The 19,841-nt window shown below is 36.5% G+C and overlaps 1 protein-coding gene across 2 annotated transcripts in view; it reads left to right on the forward strand.

Moving 5' to 3' along the window:
• STIM2 (stromal interaction molecule 2) overlaps positions 1 to 19,841 on the forward strand; it is a 70,967-nt gene that overhangs the window by 21,895 nt on the left and 29,231 nt on the right. For both annotated transcript variants that reach the window (XM_076336068.1, XM_076336069.1), the window contains exon 2: positions 17,848 to 17,978. In XM_076336068.1, coding sequence (XP_076192183.1) covers positions 17,848 to 17,978 — 131 coding nt within the window. The remainder of the gene's footprint in view (positions 1 to 17,847; positions 17,979 to 19,841) is intronic.

Below are 19,841 nucleotides of genomic sequence, written 5' to 3' on the forward strand. Positions count from 1 at the left end.
TGCAGTCTCAGAGGTGACAGGAAGACACGATACAACAGACATGGCTGAATGCTTGGCCTGATTTCCTTGTTACTGTTTGAAACCTCTCTGAGGTGTGGCTTCTATCAGCCACATCTTCTTGTGGGTAGGTAATTCTCTAGACTACAGAAACCGATTAATCAAACTAGTGTACAGTGTGCGGGCAGAGCGGGGTGGCACTGTAGGGTTTGGATCAAGATGCTGGGGGTGACTGAACAAATTCTGGACTCTAGCATTTTTTTTGAAGGAAAATGTGACATGAAACTGTTGCCCAGGTTTGTTGTTTTTAAATTGCCATTTGGCTTAATTTGGACAAGGTTGAAAACCGTTCTCAAATTCTTCCTCCCTTGTGGGTTTGACTGGGCTACTGCAAGTGTTTTTCTTAAGTAGGTCAATGGGCCTGTGCTCAGTTACTGGTATATGAACTTGGCATATAGTAATGTCATTTATTATGTAGCAATACCTATCAGATTAAAAATAAAGGTACTGTGAGAAAAGGTAAGTCTTCAGAGGCCATTTGTATCAAGATGTCCCTCTGAAAAACTGTGGCTAAAATCCTGCTTGTCTTCATTTTAATTTTACCTAGTTGCTTGTTTTTTTTACTTTGGATATCTTTTATTTAGCAATTACGTACACACTTATTTGCCCTCATGAGTGTACTGGTTTTTGTGCATACATAGAAGTATACAATTCTGACAAATGCTGATCTAATTTGAAAAGTGCAAGTGGGTGTTTAAGCATATAAAAGATTATCTCCTTTTGTGACAGCCTCACCCTCTTGCTCTCTTTTTTGGAGTCGTTTCAAATTGGCATGCAGATAGAAAACCCTTTCAGGTAAGAAAAGGGCGTGCTTGTGTTCATTTAAGGAGTTTTAAAAAAAAAAAAAGTGTGTATCTGTGATGTTGCATATTATAGAGAGTGGGCAGGAATTACTTCTTACTTGTTTTTAGAATAAATGGAATACTTGCTTTTAGAGTAAAAGTATGTGAAAATGCATGTTCTGGAGCTGGGTATTTAATTTGTCACCTCACTGGTCTGCATTTGTGGAATTTCTTCTGTTCGTTTGACCTCTCATGGAAAGACATGCTTAAATGATGGTGAAAGGAATGATTCTTTTCAAGGCAGTGCTTTGGTGGCAACACAGGGCTGCATTTTTAGTAATGCAGATTTTTTTTTTTCATCGTTTTTGCAGGTGTTTTCAGAATTCTGTTGTCATTTGAAAGATTGTACTTGGCTCTCAACTTTCCTGTTACCAAAGTTGTGGGGTTTTTTTTTTCTTTGACAATTTCTGTAAGTTTTTGGCATTCTGTACTTGGAATAGTAGATACTTAATTTTTGCCTCAGTCTAGTGGTCTTGCAGTCTTGTCTAGGGCTTTAAAATAGTGGTGTAATATTTTAATTGCCAAGCTAAAAGAATTCTATTCTATTAATCAGGTTTTACTACAACAGATAATCCTTTGTAAGGGATCAGTAAATCAATAGCCATGTGATCCCGTATGAAACAAGGGAATTTAAAGAACTCCAGTGTTTAAGTTTGTTTATTAAAACTTGGGTTGAAATAATTACACTTTAAAAAAAAAAAGAACAAAGAATCTTTTATACAGTGCAGAGATTAAATTTTACTGCCAGTAATTTACATCTCCTACTGACTTCTATATTCTCAAAACTTGTAGATTTAAAAAAAAAAAAGCCCAATGAAACTTGCAATTGTTTATACCTGTAAATTTAGTAAACTTAAATAATGTTTGATACATTGATTTTTACATGTCAGTTTGCTGCTTGAGACTGATTAAGTACTGTTACTTAAAAATGTTAATAGCTTTACTCTGCTTACTAGGTAAGCTATTCCTGGCAAGTGTTAGAGAAAAGGTTTTAGTTAATTGCATTAAAGCCCACCTTTCAATAAATAATGCTCAAGTTCAGTGTGCAGTTACATGGAACAGCTGATGCTGTTCAGAAAAGGTTGGAATGAATTCTTGTTACAGTGTTCTGTTTTAAGCCCTGAATTTGCTTCAGGGTTTGCACCTTCTGTAAAGTGCTGCTGCGGGTTGTTACACACAAATGAGCTCTGAGCTCTGTGTTTTTCTTGTTGAGGTAGAACTTCTTTCTGTTTAAGAACTGAACTCTATTAGAATAGATTTGGGTACCTTTTCAGGGTGTTGGTTGCATTAATTCTGCATATCTCCTTAATTTCACTTCAATGTATCTGATTTGGTTGCTTCTCTGTATTAGTGCATTTCATATATGCAATCATTTCTACAGCTTTCCAATCAAAATATGGGTTAAATCTAAGGCTACAAATAATTATTTTTTGTGAATATATTGAATGTTTTTGTAAGGTGCTTTTGTTACACTGCTCTAAGTAGATCAATAAAACCGATGGTTTACTATTTTACCTCCTTTTCTACCATTTCCACACCCTTCTCTTTCCCTTCCCCCTGCTGTTGACTGCGACTAAGCTAACAGCATCTTGAATCTTATTTTTGATCAAGATTGCAGTTGTAGTGCAGTAACTTATGTAACACTTTTTCATAAATTACTTTTTCTGCTTATAAAAGCAGTGAAAGCATTTTGAAACAACCCTGTCTTCTCTTCCCATCTCCTTCTGCGTATGAAAATTGTTAACCCTTCTCAAAATGTTTAGCTTTAAACTTGTGTAAATGTCAATAAAGCCATTAAACCTTTTTTTTAAGTATTCATCCCTAGAGAATCTCAAATGTTTCAATTTTTAAATCGCTGAAGGGAAAGGTGAGGCTTCTTACCAAAACAACACTGAATCATTTTGGAGCTTTAGAAAACTAACAATGTCAGAAAGTTTCTTTGCTTTAGCCGTGACACAAAGGTGTAGACTTTTGCAATAGATATCTCACTTAAAAGTATGGGTTGTCATTTATTTGGGGCTAGACATGGCCACATAAAGTAGAATTTTAGCTTTTTTGTCTTCATAACGTTGTGTGTACAAAATGTCTCCTAATATAAAAAGTATTTCTTCTGGAACTACAAGATGCAGAGCAATGTTATACAACATAGTGTAGCTTTAAAAAAAAAAAGCTCATTCTTGAATGAACATGCCTATTCTGGTTGTGATGAATTCTTTCTTCTGAATGGTTATCACCCTATTTTCAAGCTCTGGGCTTCTACAGGCATACCAATTCTTGACAACTTGTTCTCTTTATTGTCTTTCAGCATGCCTTAAGTGCTGCTGAAACTCGTATCTCTTCATTATATACAATGTATTGGTTTGAACTGATGTGATGGTAAAAACATACAGATTTTGCAAAGGCATTCCTAAGGAGAAGTTCATTTGTATGCATGAATACAAATATTCTTTACTATTGACATGAGGAATGCATATGCACATTGAAAGGCAGTAAAACCTGTGCACAGATGTCAATGCTGTAAGATCCCATTTGGGATTTGATCAGGATTTTCCAAGGGTTTCTTCAGGCTTGCCTTGTTCTTTCTTCTGTTTGTTATCATTAGATACTTATTTAATACTTTGGGATGTAAATGTGGTGGGGTCAGCAACTTCTTCACAACAACATGCTTCCTAGGAGCATCCTAGGAACTTATGGTGAGGATACAATTAACATTTCATAAGTAAGTATGACTACTGGTATTACATTTTTATTTGTATTTGTGAATTGGGGCCCTTGGTATCGGGGGCAGTTGTTATTCTAGAATCTGCCTTTCAAAAGAGGTGATAGAGATGCTGATTGAAAGGGACCACTGCATGTCAAACTTGTGCTTTGATGAAGAATGTCACCATTGCAAGAACAGGTCATCTGGCCAGCTCCCGAAAGCCTCTGAGGGTGAAAACTCCACATCCTCTGAGTAGCCTGTCATAGTGCTGCAATGCCCTCCTAGCAGAAAAGGGTTTCCTGATGTCTAACCTGACCCTCCCAGTGCATAATTTGACTATTGCCCCATGTTATATGGTCTGCCCCTGCTGAGGAGGGCTTGCCATCTGCTGTCAAGCAGTTAGCTGCAGGCTACTATTCGATCGCCTGAGCCCCCTCTTCACAAGACTGAACAAGCCCAGCTTTCTGAAAACCAGTGATGATCTTGAAATTATGTAGGACTGAAACTTTGTGTTCTTTTAATCCCAACAAAATTGAACAAGTTCATTTAGCACAAGATTTGGAAGGCAAGTCATAAGAACATGTAGTATTAATGGATTCAAAATGAGTCTCCAAAACAAAAAAAAAACCCACCACGGTTGCATGCTGCAAGTTATGTGTGTGTTCATGTGTATACATATGGTCAAACAATGCAACGTTTTACTTAAAAACAACAACAACAAAAAAAAATTGAATATCGTAGATTGTCAGTTGGCTTGTTGCAAACATTAAATATCTTCTATACAGAAACAGATTATAATGTTTTGCTTCAGTCTAAGTACTTTAAATTGGGCATTTTTGAAAGAATTTTTCTGCCTGGAGGTTATTCGTGTGTTAGACCATAACATATGAATAATAACTAGTAGACTTTGGAGAGAAACTAGGTGAAATCACATGTTGAAAGGTTCTTTCACTCAACTGAGTTTGAGAAGAAGGCATGTGAGCAGAAAATAGAATAATTTCTTATTACTCCAGTGAGAAAAAGATGGAGAGTTTATCACTCAAAACATTTAACAGCTTCAGACTGTTTCTTGAGAGTAAGTATTATCTTACGTGAGATAGGGAATTTAGAGAAGTAAATCTGTAGACTTGTTTAAAAGAAAGTTTTCAAATGGAATTTCTGATATGCCTAGATGGAAGACTTTTTTCTTTAATGCCTTGACACTTCCTCCTTTAAATAAATCTTAAGATTTTAGATACCGAAATCAAATTTTAAAGAAAAGAAAGAAGGAAAAATCGAGAACTTAATTGATAATTGCTAAGCTAGTAGGATAGTGGGTCTGTAGCGTAGTCTGTCTGGTGTAGGCTGTTTGTAATGTTACCATAGGTAAAGGAAGTGAGAAAATAATTTTGCAAGATAGCTGTCTGCTTACAATATGGTGCATGTACTAAACTTTCAATTTGTGATGCTACCACTTTGAAGTAACATTAAAACCATGCTTTTCAAAGTTGGGTTCAGTTCTCTTCTTGTAATAGCCCCATCCTTGTCACATATACAAATATTGCTGTTCTTTCGTCTGTCTCAAGCATGTGTCAAGACTTTTGGTTCATGTTGTTTCCAGAGAGAACTTCTGAATAGGAGTGAAATTTTTCTGAGTGTATCCTCCTAGTTTGAAAACTTTTGATTAATTTTTTGATAATGTTAACTGAGTAAGTTTAAAAATACTTGTTTGTGTCATGATTTTGGTGGCAACGTCACCTGGCTTTGGTTTGGCATTGGTAGTAAAACTTCACTTGTGTGAAGAGAACTTCAGCAAACATTTTAAATGTCAGAAGAGTGTTTTTTATATTTATCTGTTTTCATGTTAACTGGAAACTCTTCCATGTGTTAACTTATATGTGTTAATTTAAATATTACTAAAGAAATGAAACAATGAAAGGAGGAAACAGTTTCCTTTGTGTTTTAATAGAGTAAATAGAGAATGTAGCTCTGTGTTATGGGGAGTAAGGCATAACTATGTTACCCATTTTCTGGTATCAACTGTATGTTGATTGTGCTCAGTATTCCTCAGAAATGCAGAACAGAAAACCATTGTCTCCCTGCCCCCAGCAGATGACTTGGTATAAAAATTGCTTTAAAATGGTTACAGACAAAACCAGATTTAAAGTGAAGATTTATAACCTACAAATCACTGTGTTAATAAAGAAAAGATTAAAACACTTACGCTGGTTTATAGACGTGACTGACACGGAATAGTTGGGTTTTTGGATGTCAGCTTTGTCAGGTATTACATTTAGGGCATGAGAATAGACCTTGGAGATAAAGCCTGTAGAATGTACGTTCCTTGTATTTGATTAAATCAAAGTGAAATTACAAAGTAGAATAGTATTACAAAACATGCTTCTCACCGAGATCTGAATGAAGAACTTCAGATGTGTTTTCTTGTCTATGGAGGCCATAAACCAGCAACAGGACACCTAACAGAACAAGACAGAAATCCCAACATATTTGAAAACAATCCTAATTTAGTAAAAGTGTTTCTTCTATATGTTCTATTTGTAACATATTTTTGTTTCTGTGGGAAACGGAAGGTCTCGTGAAATTAACTTCCTGGGGTTTTTGAAAATGGGATCTAATTGAATGTATTGAAGTAGAATTAATCTTTCACAGTTCTGGTTTACTTTTCCTTGTGCCTAATGATGGGCAGGTGGCTTTTTTAACTTTTGGAAGTTACTTCCTTTTTGATACTGAAAATGATGGACTGCCTGTACATGTTGATATTTGATATATCAAAAAAAGGTAATGTAGCGGAAACACTTATGTCTGTTGGAATTTGGCTCTGTGCCTGTTTTCCTACTGTCTGTTGCAGGGAGCAAATAGCAACAGAAGCATTGGTAATTCTGTGCATGAGATACCCAGTTCCATTTGTAGTATGTGTCCAGCAGAGTTTAAAAAAAAATCTAGGATATTATTTTTTATGCTTCAGCCTTTTAAAATCTGATAGCTACAAATCAATATTAGTGTTTAAAGTCTTATATGACTCTAAAATATACACTGAAATTTTATGTTTAACTAATCTATATGTATATATGTCATAAAGTACCTGTAATGACTCTTGTAAGTAAAAGTAGTACTCATCATCTGGAAAAAGTTTACTGCCCTTCGTTTCATCTTGATTTTTCCCAATGTATGTCAGGAACATACACTGGGACTTAAGCGAGGACTTAAGAGTAGGTTATATATCTCTTAATGTCATTGGTTACCTTTAGAGATATCTTATACCAATATTCTTTTGCAGTTAGTTGTAACCTCAATTGTCACAGTGTTAAATTTTAAAAGATCTTTACACTTCCTTTTTCTTTCCTTTAAGCTTTCCATAAGTATCTTCCTGGCTGTTTCTTCTCTTCAGAAAACTGTCTTCTTGTGCTGCCAATAATAAAAAATTAAAAAAGCCCCTAAACAAAACAAAAAACCCCAAACACAAACTCACTTAGCTTTATGTAGCCAAGTTTCACAGTTTATTAGCTTTGGGACAGATGCTATTATGTTGCTTTTTTTTATAGTCCTGTGTATTGAATTTTTAATGCATGTTCTGGCTCCTAGGTTTTCGTAACTGGTCAAAAAATTGAAGCTTGAATGAAGGGACTACGTAAATTACAGCGATGTTTGGGATAGACGTGCTTAGCAGACACCTTGAGCTTGGCTGGTGTAAATTTGTAGAGATGAGGTGTCTCTGGAGACCTACCATTTATGATGTGGACTGACTGCAGCCAAAGTAGGCAACATCTGGAGCTTGTGACTTATCTAGGCTCGTGGGGTGAGCATTGGAGAAAGGACAAATTCTGAGCTTGCCGACAGTGGTGTTAGAAACTGTACTGTCAAATCTTATGGAGTGTTTTATTTGTGTTTGCTATTACTCCAACTCCTGCTATAGTGTTACAAAAGTCTGTTGTAGGTTTTATAGGCCACAAAATCTACTTGAAAAAATGCAGATTGCTTCAAGTAGAGTTCAATGTTGTGTTTAAAGTCCAGCCATGATTCAACTTGTTGCAGGTAAATACGCATGTAACTTTTCCACTTCATAGTTGTTAATTGCAACAAGTAGTCTAGGACATTGTCTTGTCCTGTGCCTCCTAGTAGAGAGAGCAAGGATCTAAAAAATGGAGCTGGAGTTTTTCGCTCAAGTAGCGTAGATGATGTTCCACTGCATTAATTCAATTTTTCAGTTTATTGCTCACCTACTGTGTTGCTGGCAAGATTCAGTTGTAACATAGGACACTCGGGACCAGGGTTTAGCAGCAGCACTGGCTGTAAAGTGCGGTTCTGCCTGCTTTTGCATGGGTTTCCTCCTCCTCCCCCCATCCTTTTGCTGTCGCAAGTGTTTTTGCAGGCGTATAGAGAACCATTCAGGCAGAATCAGTTTCCTGTTCCTTCCTGCAGCATGGCTGCACAAATGTGCTTATGTAGGTACAAGGAAGGGGATAGTACAGGGACAGGAACGAATGGTGGGGGCACGAACAGTGGGAATCCTTTTAGCATTAGTCTTTGGCTTATTCTGCTTTAGAGCATATGTGAAATTATTGCCTTGGCTCTTCTTGCATCCTGAATATGCTCATGCTGTTGGGGAACAACTGACGGTATTTGAAGCTGTACAAGTAGTATTTGGCAATGTGTGTTGTTCAGGCAAATGTAGAATATTCAGGAACCTTACGGTTTTCTTTTGCACGTGACTTCTCGAGATTTGCCTAGATGTGGAAGACTACTGCTTTAAACTTGTATGCAAATTCTATCTAACTCTTTGATGGGAAGAGCCATGTGTTTGTAATATGAATTCTTTTTTTTAAACAGAATCAGTTTGAGCTAATCCTCTCTAACATTATATGACTTACTCTAAGTTTTGAAGTTGTTTAATTGAACTGAGCTTCCTCTTTTGCTACTCTGCGTGATTCCAGTGCATGACTGTATGCACAGAGTATGAGTGTTCAGTGTATGCTCATTGTGTAAGAACTGTCTTCTATTTTCATGACCACTTTAACAGCTATGGAATACATACTGGAGAACTACACCGTTTGCTACTATTTTTATAGTAGCAAAATACATTTATCGCAATGGTATCAACTAAGATATATCTAAGATATGTGCAACTATGGTTTATTCTAACATTCTGATAATTGTAAATATCAATATCTGTGTTAAGTTTGAGCAATAGCATGATGATATGTTATTTCCAAAGATGTGAATATCTGATATTTTTTTACATTCTGAAAACTTTTTTGTTTTTAAAGGGGCTCTTTAGATCTTATTTGCATCAAATAAGCCAAGGTGAACTGGGACACCATCGTTAGATTTCTCAGCCTGGTTTATCACTTGGTGAAATTCATCATGAGAAAAATATTTAGCAGTGTATTAGTAGGAGCAAAACTGCCAGTTGTGCAGTCTGGACTTGGATGTGAGTGCTAACTGCAGAGCAGTTCATGTAAGCTTCTGGAAGTAGGATAGTCCTTAACTAGCCAGCAATCTGCACTACTAAATCTTCACATAAGCTAACAGGACTATTTAAAGAAACTGATGTTTATATATCCTTAAAATTACTGGTATGTTGAATGGTGCTAAAAGGAAGTGTTTCATTATGGTGTTATTGATTAAATAAAATGAATCTATGCACTCAGTGCCTTTGTATTTCTGAAAGGATAAACATTGCATAGGCTGACAAATTTAATACTCAAATGCTAGAATCTTAACAGAATGTGTATTTAAAAAAAAAAAAGAGTGCCCTGATGCTAAGCTTCCTTTATTGTAAGTACAATGTTACATCTTTTTAATTTAGGTTTCAGTTGTATAATTCTGGTATGTTCTCTTAAAGTATAAATACATCCTGACAACATGTTGTTACAGGAACTCTGAGGGAACTGACGATGCTACAGATGGTGCTCACAGAGGATTAAATTTGATTCCTTGGTTAGAACAGTTAATAATATACATACTAGATCGGATGGTGTAGAAGACTGAAGTAATTCAGTAATGTCAGCAATGTCATGCTTACATGCCTGATTCATGGATATAGGATATGCTTATGAATCACATGTGAAAACAAATGTATCAGAGGAAAAACTGGTGTGATTAAAAGTATAAGTTTAAAGTTATATATAATTTTATATGAAAATAATATGACTAATACTCCTCTAATTTACAATTTTAGCATGTTTCAGTTTATTTATCTAAAAGTGTAAGGATTTAGGTCTTAAAAGATGCTTTTTTAATCTTAAAACCACATCTGTAAATTTTTTATGCCTTTTACTAAACTTTTTAAAAATTACATAAAGTGGTAAAATCCTTTTCAAGTGCTCCCCTCCCTCTGCTTTTTCATTCTAAGCTGTGAACTACCCTTTTAGCATGAAAAAAGCTTGTAAACTTTTAAATTATCAGCCATACTATAATGGTGGTTGTATTCTGCAGATCACTGTCTTCCAGAAAAGAATTTAGTGGCTCATGCTCTGCTTAGCTTTTGAGCCATATCTGAATAGAAATTGGTATGCTGAATATTGACCCTACACTTTCACCAGGAGGATAAAGATCAGGCTTCCAGATTAATGCACAGCAGAGGTGTTAACAAGGATGGAATTCTAAGCAAGAAGATGAGGTTTTATCTAAAAAACCAGTTACTAGGAAGTTTGCTTCAGAAATCACATGGACATATTGTTAGGCATTTGAAGGTTACCTGTAAATCACATTTCTGATTTCCTGACCAAATTCAGACAGTGGCTTGAATGCTGTGCTACTGTTCTTCCATAAGAGCTGACAAATTCTTGGGCAGATTAAAGTATATGATACGGGATATACTGTGTCTTTTCCAGCTTCCTGCCGTTAGAAAAGGGAGAAGGTTGTTAGAACAGCAGAAAAGAACTAGTCAGAACTAAAATATATAAAACAACACACATCTAAGCTTTTTATGTGCTTAATGTGTTACGCATTACTTGTCACTGAATATGTATGAATACACATCTGTAGCTTATTTCATCAGCTTAATTAATGTTCTGTTGACAAATGAACTCAAATAGTAAACTTACAGTCCTGTTTCTTTGATAGCTGTAACTTCTAAACACATAGGGGATAGAAGGCAAAAATAGCGACTGTCTTGTTCATTTTGTCTGAGTTAAGGGTGTGTTTTTATTCCATGTGAGATTATGAATTTACGTTATCTTTGAACCTATGTAAATTTGTTTTTTCTTGGAGCTATTCTAATTTTAGATGTTAATAATTTCTCTAATGTGCAAAGAGTACATCATACATTTTTAAAGGTGTGTTAAATAGTCTTCACTACCAAATCAAGACACATGGATGAAAACTTAGATTTAAACTGCATTAAATATTTCCCTTCTTGGTCTTGTTGTACTAATAAATATAAGTCAAGTGAGACAGACTTTCCTATTGCTGAGAGTAGGTATCAGACATCTGGCATCTTTTTTTTTTTTTAACTGAATGTTCATTTGTAGGTGTGTATAGTAAGTATCGTTAAAGTACAAGTAAGGTTGGAAGGAGGAAAAAAGGGAGAATTTTTGATGGCTTGCATAAGATTCATCTCCCAGTTTCCTGTCATCCTGCTTTGTTAGGGTTGGCAGGAGTTCCTCTTCTAAATCAGTCTACTTTGACCATTGTATACAATAATTGTCCAACTTCCTCTTCCCTTCAAACTGTCATTGCTCAGGGAGGGTGTGGGAAGGAGATGGGGAAGCCATGAAATCCATCTTCTTGATTTTTGTTTAGTCAGACAGAGCAGTGTTGTAATGTAATAATTAATTTCCTAACAGTCTAAATGAGGTGTTTATACTGATATTTTGTCCTGTCAGAATAATCCTTGACATGATTAACATATTCAACCCCCTTTTTGTAACTTCCTTTTTAAACAAGCATTGCTGATTTGGGATAGTTGCTTTTGATGCTGTTAAAGCAAAATTAGATTTAACATCAAACTTAATTCTCTAGAGAATTCCTTTTGTATCTTTTCCTTTGAGTAAACGTTTTTATTGCTACAAACTTCTTAAATAGTTTTCTAAGATAGTGTATGATGTTTTGAATGTCCTAACAGGTAATCAGAGAGTTAACAGAACAGCTGTTCTGCAGTTTGTTTTGAAGCTTTTTTATCTAGGAAAGATCAGAAAAGCTTTACTCGAAACCTGTCTTAACACTTGGTTTTGCTAATGGCATTATTTGACTGAATTTCTGCTTTAAATAATGAACTGTGATTTCACTGATTTCCCTCCCCCGCGCCCCCCCGTGTATAAAAAATGAAATTTAAGTTCAGAATTAGACAGCTTTTTTGTGGGTGTGGGGAAAGCAGAGATGAGCTAATGGTGATTTAAGGAAAAATCAAAGCCTTTCTTGCCTCATCAAGTTTGAAATTTTCATGTGGGGGGAAAAAATATAGTTGATTTGCATATATGAAAAGATACTGAAATAGCAGAATAAATGGACTCTTCTCAATAGCGACAAAACCAGGTTTGGATCTCTCATGAAAAGATCACTTGTATACGTATTGAAGTGGTAATGATTTATTTTAAGGTTGTTTGAAATGTCATCTCTTTTTACTGAAGGATGTTTAGTGGATTTTAAAAGAATTATGGCAGCTTTCACAGAGCTGAACTGCAAATAGTTGTTTGGGTTTTTTTTCTTTTTTAACTGAAGTGTTGCCAGTCACTAGGCGTTATACGTATTCAGAAACAAGTGCTTCACGTACCAGACTCCGCAGTCCAGAGTTTCATCTGTGAGTCTCATTGGCTGTTACTGCATGAGTTATAAACATAGTTTCAGAAGTTACCTTAATTTCTAATATGAAGTAGTGGAAAAGCCTAATGTGAAACTTTACTTTTGAAAATTCTGTGGAGACGACAATGTCCGGAGTCTCCTTTCCTGTTGCACCCCTTCCCCTTTCCCTGCTGTCATTAATATTATTGCATTTTCCTCTTCAGGAAGCTCATTGAAGTAACATCAGTGTTATGATTAGGAGATAATTGTATTCTGCCCTTTTTGTCAAAATTTTGTCTGTTTTTTAAAATGTTTTTAGTGGAAAGATGTGCTGCAATGATGAACTTTATTTTTCACTCTAATAATTTAAATAAATGTCATAAATGACATTGTCAAGTTAACTGTTACATCCTGCTCAGCCTACTTGCCATATGGAGGAGTTTAATTATTAAGAGTAGGAGTGATTTGCTTTGGGAGCTTTTAATTGAAAGATTAAACGAAGCTCACTCTGAGGCTGTCTCTTCAAGCATTTGAAGATTTTAATGACACCTTATGTAAGGATTTAAGATAAAAGCAACATGTTTGTTGCCTTTATTGTGAATGGCTGTTTTGAACATCTGGTGAAATTCTTGAACACACTTGCTTTTCAGTAATTTCAACAATCCCTACTGTACCTGACAGATTTGTACTCAGGTCTTGAAAAATTGTTGTTCTCTTACAAGTTTTTTTGCCTTGAAAAGAATCTTCTTGAATTGATGAAGAAACTGTAATATATTAAAGTACAGTGTAAGACTAAAGCACAAAAGAAATGTAAGGAAATAGAAATCCTCGTTAGATGAAGATGCATTTGGTGGGGGTTGGGGATATTGTGGCCACCTGCTTTGGCTCTGGAAAATGCAAAGAAATTCTACTTCTGTCATCATGGCTTGCTGAAACAGTTATTTTAAGCTGTACTTAGGAAGCTGACGCTTGTATATAGTGCTTGCCTTTTCTGTGAGGCTTCCCTTTATCCCAGATGGCTTCTTAGGAACGAGGAATCATAAAACTAGCAGAACATGGTACACTCCTGAATTCATCAGAAAAAGGCAGTCACGGAAACACTGCGGGCTTCCATGGGACTGCCATATGTTAGCGTAAAAAAGTGCTCTTCCTCCTCGGTGAACGCTGAAGATCCTCACAGAACAAAAATGATGTGTAGTAGCCAGTCTCTCCAAATAACTCCCAACCGCTAAGTTCCTCTGACTGAACTAACGGGGAAATTTAAAGGCATTTAAATTTCAAATTTGGAGGTGTGTATCTGGTTCCAGGTACCTCTGAAAATCATAAAGGTTTTGTGTGTCCCTGTATTCTTAAAAAGGCTCTTTGAGGCATCAAAAAGGGTTAAGGACTCGGGTGCTTTGGAGGCCAGGTTGGAACTGCAAACACCTGGCTAGGGTCCCTCTGTCACAGGCTTTGGCACAGTCATAGCTTTTATGCTCCAGTGTCCATATGCAAAAGGGTGCGTGTGAGATAACTGCAGGATTATTAGCTATTTGTTCGTCTGTCAGTCCTTTTCATTCTGAAGTTTGTTATGCTCACAACAGTTTAGGGAAAAGTAAATGCAGGATAGATGAAAGACTGTGAGGTGCATATACCCTTTTGCTTTGGAACCATTTCTAATGGTGTATTCCTAAAATAAATTTCAAGGGCTGTGCTGACGTGACCGCTTGAAGATATGAGTGTAATTAATTTTCCTTACTGGCTTGTGTTGACAGTGTCACTTTGTAAGTTTAACTCCTGGTGCGTTCAGGAAATGGGATGAAAAAGCCGTGATTCTAAAGTTTAGAAGAACTTTGAATTGAAGTTTTTCTTGTAGTCTTGTCTTATTTTAGCCTCACTGAAAAAGAGAGAAGGGGGGGGGAAGGGCGCGGGGGGGAGGGGGGAGGGAGCTCTAAGTGTTACTTTCCCCTTATCTGTAAATACAAAGTTTCCTGTATACCGGGTTGGATAACTCTGTAGTCGGTTCATTATCAAACTGTCTCCTATATGACTGGTCTGTACCCATGGCTTTGTGCAGCTCCCTGGACTGGTGAAGACTAATTTCTCCTCTCGCCTCAGAGCTAGGAGGCAGTTACTGAGGTACTCAAGGCAGGCAGGAAGGTTTGGTTCAAAAGCCTCTGCCAAGTTTGTTGAGCCATTAATTTGAGACTTAATTTTTTAGTAACAAATTACCTCCTTATCATGACCAGAAGTTCTGGAGCTTCCTCACTTCTGAGCAAAATTAAAAACTGGTCTGTAAAATAACTCCTGCCTAGAGTGACGTATGGTGTGCTTGTACGCCTCTTGTCCACCTCATCTAAAGTGTATCTCTCTTGTTTGCTAATTATTCTGTGCTGTTTGTTAAAGGAAGGGTCAAATTCTAAGCTATCAGATTCACTCCCTGAGTCAATTTCTTGGTATTGTCTCTGTGCTCTTTCCTGTGATGATGATTTTGGGCTAAGTGTATTTATGACAACACACCAGACTAGGACAGACAAATTGGTCCAGACATGAAATTAGGTTTGTCCTTAAAGTACAATAGAAGGTTTGGAATCCCAGAACACCTTCAACAGGGTGGATTCGAAGTGAAAAATAGGTTATCAACTAGTCTTATAATTTGTTGCGGGCCCTCAGGCCTCTATTTACGGTGCTTGCTGTATCTTGAGACTTTTCCGCTTGGCTTTTATCTTAATTAAGTGGATGTTTGAGAAGTTTCTAACTGTACTTCATCTAGTATTAATTTGAATTGTTTCTGCCGTGCAAGTGAGGCAAAATACTGCATTTTAGAATCTTCTGCAGAGCTGCAGATGATTAAATTTCCATCAGCTGTTTTTTGGATTTGGTAGGGCTTCATAGGTATGCTTGTGAAATGCTTTTTGCTTATTCTTTAGGTTGTGGCTTTGTAATTTGTTTTTTGTTTTGAGATTGTTTTCTGAAGAGGGGGATGACAAGTGTTGTCAGTCTGGGAATGTTTAATTTTACCATTTGTAAATAAGCTTGAAGGTAAATCTGGATTCTGTTTAGAGTGGGTTAATATTTATTACAGTCGATGTGGTCCTACTCCATGTTTCTTAGTCCCAAAAGGAGCAATTGGAACTCTATCGTCTCTTAAGAGAAAGATCAAGTGTTCCTGGAGCCAGCACATGGGACATTTGAAGCACAAGCAGCCTGTTTACTTCTCTCAAGAAGAGCCATAGCTCTTTAAAGTGCCTTCATGCTTAAATAACCAAAAAAGGCATATTTGAGATAAATAAGTACTCTGATTAAGAAACTGATTAACCTCAGTGTTGAGAAAATGTACTCTGAGAAAACCTTTGTGATTTGAAAAGCTGGGCTTTCAGCTGAACAAAATGGAAAAGTGTTTGAGTGGGTGCTCGCAAACTGTGAACACTATTTATCTGACATTTTCTTCTGTGTAAGAATAGAACTAATTACAAATTAAACAAGTTGGGTATGTTTGAGGGACCTGTTTATCTGTTCCGACAATTATGCTTTCTTCTAACTTAAAACATAGTATAGATCTAATCTTGCAATACAAAGATGATTTTAAGTAGTGTCATATTCTTTCTTTCTTTGTGGCTGTTGGAATTTAATTATTAGCAGAACTTTGAGGTGATTCGTTACTATTGCAAGGGAAGCCTTTTTACACCAAGCACTCTGTATTGTAGGGATAAGTCCTTAAACCCCCCAATGATAGTAATTTTTTCATTGCAAGGCAAAAGTGTAAAGGTTGTATATTGTGCAAATTAAACCTTTTCTAATGAAACAAAGGTGGACAAATAAAATAGATTTTTTTTTTTTAAGTAAAAGAAATTACTCAGTTTCACTTTTTTCAAGAAGTAGTTGTTGCATTCCAAAGCTGAAAACTGTTTGTGGTTGGCCTGGTTTAATGTTTAGTAATTTGTCTTTCTGATTTATACGAAGTAGTTCTAAACCCAGCATCTCTCTCTATTCTGGGGCAGTGTCAGTGAGTTGTTTGTTTTTTTTTGTGGTGGGTTTTTTTGGTGGTGGTTTTTTTTTTTTTTTTTAATTCATATGTGGGCACAGATAACAGATAAATGTTAAATTCTGTATAATAAAGCTGGTGTATAAAGTAAGAATGCATTGACTCATGTCTAGCTATAGGGATCAGTCCTGTTACTATGCGTCTGAGATTCTAGCTATGCCATGGTTGCTACCTTGGTATTTCTGCTTTGTAGCCTTGTGCAAGCGGAGTCTTATCAGCATCCATTATTTTTGATTATTTTTAAATTTATAATAAAGACAGAAAAGCAGAGTCGTGCCAACTCAATTGGTTTGGAAATACTAACACAATAAATTTATTTTTCTATGCAAACTCTTGATCCTATCCATTCATTACTTATATAAATGAGCCTTTAATAAATTCTGTAGTAACATGAAAGCTTAATCCTTTGATAGACTAGAAGAAGCAAAAATTACTCATGTGCTGCCTCAATTTCTGTTTGCATTGATATGATTAAAGTGGAGTGTACCAATTCATAGGACTAATCAGTGCATTTTTATAATGGCTATTACAGTGGGAATTCACTATCTTCTTAAAGCTGAACTTTCAAAAAATGGTTTCTGTATCCTTCTCCACCTTCTGTTCTTTGATGGTATTTGGTACATCAGAATTAATGAAATAGCTAGGTATTAGTTAATGCCAAGTGAAAGACCAGTCTTTAATGATGGTTGATCATCATGCATTGTAGAATTTTGGAGCATTTGGCGTGTGCCTTGTGGAAGGCAAAGAACAGAGATATAACAATCTGACATGGTGGAAGCAGAGCCATCAGATGCGCACAAATCATGAGCCTTCAGTAATGAATGCAAAAGAAAATGTACTATTTTTGACCTGCAGTTCTGCTCCACAGTGACTGCTGTTTTTGATCAGAGCATACAGGAGTGCGGTATCATGTATTGTTATCGGTTGAATTTTCTTTGTGGTGTGCTTTCTTCTCTTGCAGTCCTCCTTGAATATTTTGCACTCAGTAGTACTATCTACTTTGAATTTGATCTGCAGTGTGGTTACCATCCCTTTGTTACCTGTTTATGAAGCTATAATTACAGGACATGACAATTCTTTTTCGCTTCCTCCGCTGCTCTCTGTTTAGCCCAGGCTTTCAGAAAGGAGGTTGGAAAACGCAGTGACTTTATTTGCTATTGCAGTGATGTATTACTAAGGGTGGATGACAGATAGAAGAAGAGGTGGAGATAGCAGTTACAGGGCTGGGAAAAAAAAAAAATCCAAGCATCAAACTATTCCAGCCTATTCTTTGGGCTTCCTTCCTGGATAAAAAAAAGGGTTGATCCCTGCCCCCCCCATTCACTGTTTTGGTAAGAATTATTATTTTACAGCTAAATTTGACATCTATGACCTGGTGGCTATGTACAGTGAAGTACATGTACACATACAGAAATTTAAGCCCTTTCTCTTGCTTGGGAGCTTCGTGTTCTAGAGTGACAGCAGCTAATATTTCTGTTTTGTTTCCCCCCTGCCCCCTTTAGATCCCTGCAGTTCACTCAGCCCACCGTGCTTTACTGAGGAGGACCGATTCAGCCTAGAAGCTCTCCGCATGATCCATAAGCAAATGGATGATGACAAAGATGGTGGTATTGAAGTAGAGGAAAGTGATGAGGTAGGAGTAAAAAGCCTTCACTTGTGCATACATGAGGTCTGTCTTTTTTTTTCCTCCTGTTTTATATAGCTGCTCTTTATGTTCCAGTACTTGAGTAGTTGTTGCTGTTTTTCTTAATTCAGCCCTTCCCACAGCCAAATGTGGAAGGAAAGTCTAATTTCTAGAATTGTCTGAAATGGAATATTATTGTCCATTGTTCTAGCCTAAAGGAAAGTTTTATGTGACTATGTATAAAAGTTGTTATTTTTGTGATCAGTGTAAGAGGTAGGCAAATGGTGTTGGTTTAGCTTGCAATGAGGTAACTAAGAGTTGATGTGATCTGCCACCTGGTATTTTAGTTTCTTTGCTCTAAGGTTTTCTTGCTTAAGTCATCACTAGGCTTTCCTGTTTACCTTAGATCTGTTCCAGGTACTTCATGGTGCAAAACAATACCTGTTACAGACAGCAGTCTAGAAAGCTTTCTTATGTGTTTTTGCTTACATTTTACAGGCAAGTAGTAAGCACCTCCTGCTGTAGGTTAATGGTAGGTTAAGTCCTATGAACTAAGGAAGGTTATTCAGACCTGCCTGAAGTTTTTTGTGATGGTGCTCGAATGAGTTTGGTAGGCAAACCAAATTGACAAAGGACTTGCCCTTGCACTTGGTCCTGACAAAGGACTTGCCCTTGCACTTACTCAACTTTACCATCGGGATTCTCAAAATTACTGGGTAGGAATGGAAATATCCATGTAGTTTCATTGTTCTTGCTTCTGCTTTCTGGCAGTTGTCAGGTACAGGCTTGAGAAAGGAAGGGGAGTGAAGATGTCCCCTTATCTCCTCGTCCCCTAAAAATTGAGGGTATTGCCATATGGTTCTGAAGCCTATTCTCACTGGAGGTGAGTGGGAGAAGAATCTAGCCCTGGTTTCTCTTTTTGTAACATCTCAAGGAAGATTGTTCCCCCTGAATGAGTTTAGTTGTGAATTATCGTTGTCAAGTTTAATGTGATGCTACTTACTTTTCTGTGTGATTATATACAAACAGCATCAACAGTGATTGATGCTTGGTTGATACGAGTTTTCTGAAGGAATACAGTACAATGGAGAGAATGATCCAGAATAAAATAACGTACTTTTTAACTTTGGAGGAAAAAATCTGCTCTGTACCTTAGGGACTGTCACAGTGAGGTAGTTCAGGCACTGGAAATAGTCTAGCTCTGTTCTCGCAGAATGTTTGGTTATTGTCATTAATGTTTGGGAGAGGCACAATCCAGTCTGCAAACTGAAACATTAGTGATGGAGTGTGAGCTTTCTGATGAGCTTCAGCATTGTGTGATTCTCTTGACTTCTGCTACATTTCTTATAGATGAAAGTTAAGAAAGTTAAAAGAAAATACTGAAATATTTATACATTGGAAACTTTTTATTAGCATTTAAAAGATCTGTCTTGGTTTCCAGTGGACCATCTTTATATCTGACCTTAAGTTTCTTCCTGTCCCAGGGGAATGTCGCGATAAATCCAAGCGACAGAAGCTACTCTTAAAACCTGTTAAAATGATTGAAATTGGAACAGTTCATGAGGGGTGCTGTTATAGCTGGGGTAATGAGAGATTAGTGAAACTATATATTCAAACTACTTACTGTGCATAAAATGACTGAAATGTAGCCCTTTCTTCTGCTAGCTCATTTTTAGTTATTGAAGAAATACTTCATAAAAAAAATCCTAAATAAGCTTTTTTGTACGTATAGTTTCCATACAAATCAGTGGTGAATATGTATTCACAGAGTGCTTTCTTCTAAGACATTAAAGGCAAACCTGAAATTAATGAGAAATGCAATTTAATTGCAAGTTCAACTAGTAATCTATATGTTCTTGTTGTAGCGCTCTT

The sequence above is a fragment of the Aptenodytes patagonicus genome, chromosome 4, assembly GCF_965638725.1.
Source record: "Aptenodytes patagonicus chromosome 4, bAptPat1.pri.cur, whole genome shotgun sequence".
NCBI lineage: Eukaryota > Metazoa > Chordata > Aves > Sphenisciformes > Spheniscidae > Aptenodytes > Aptenodytes patagonicus.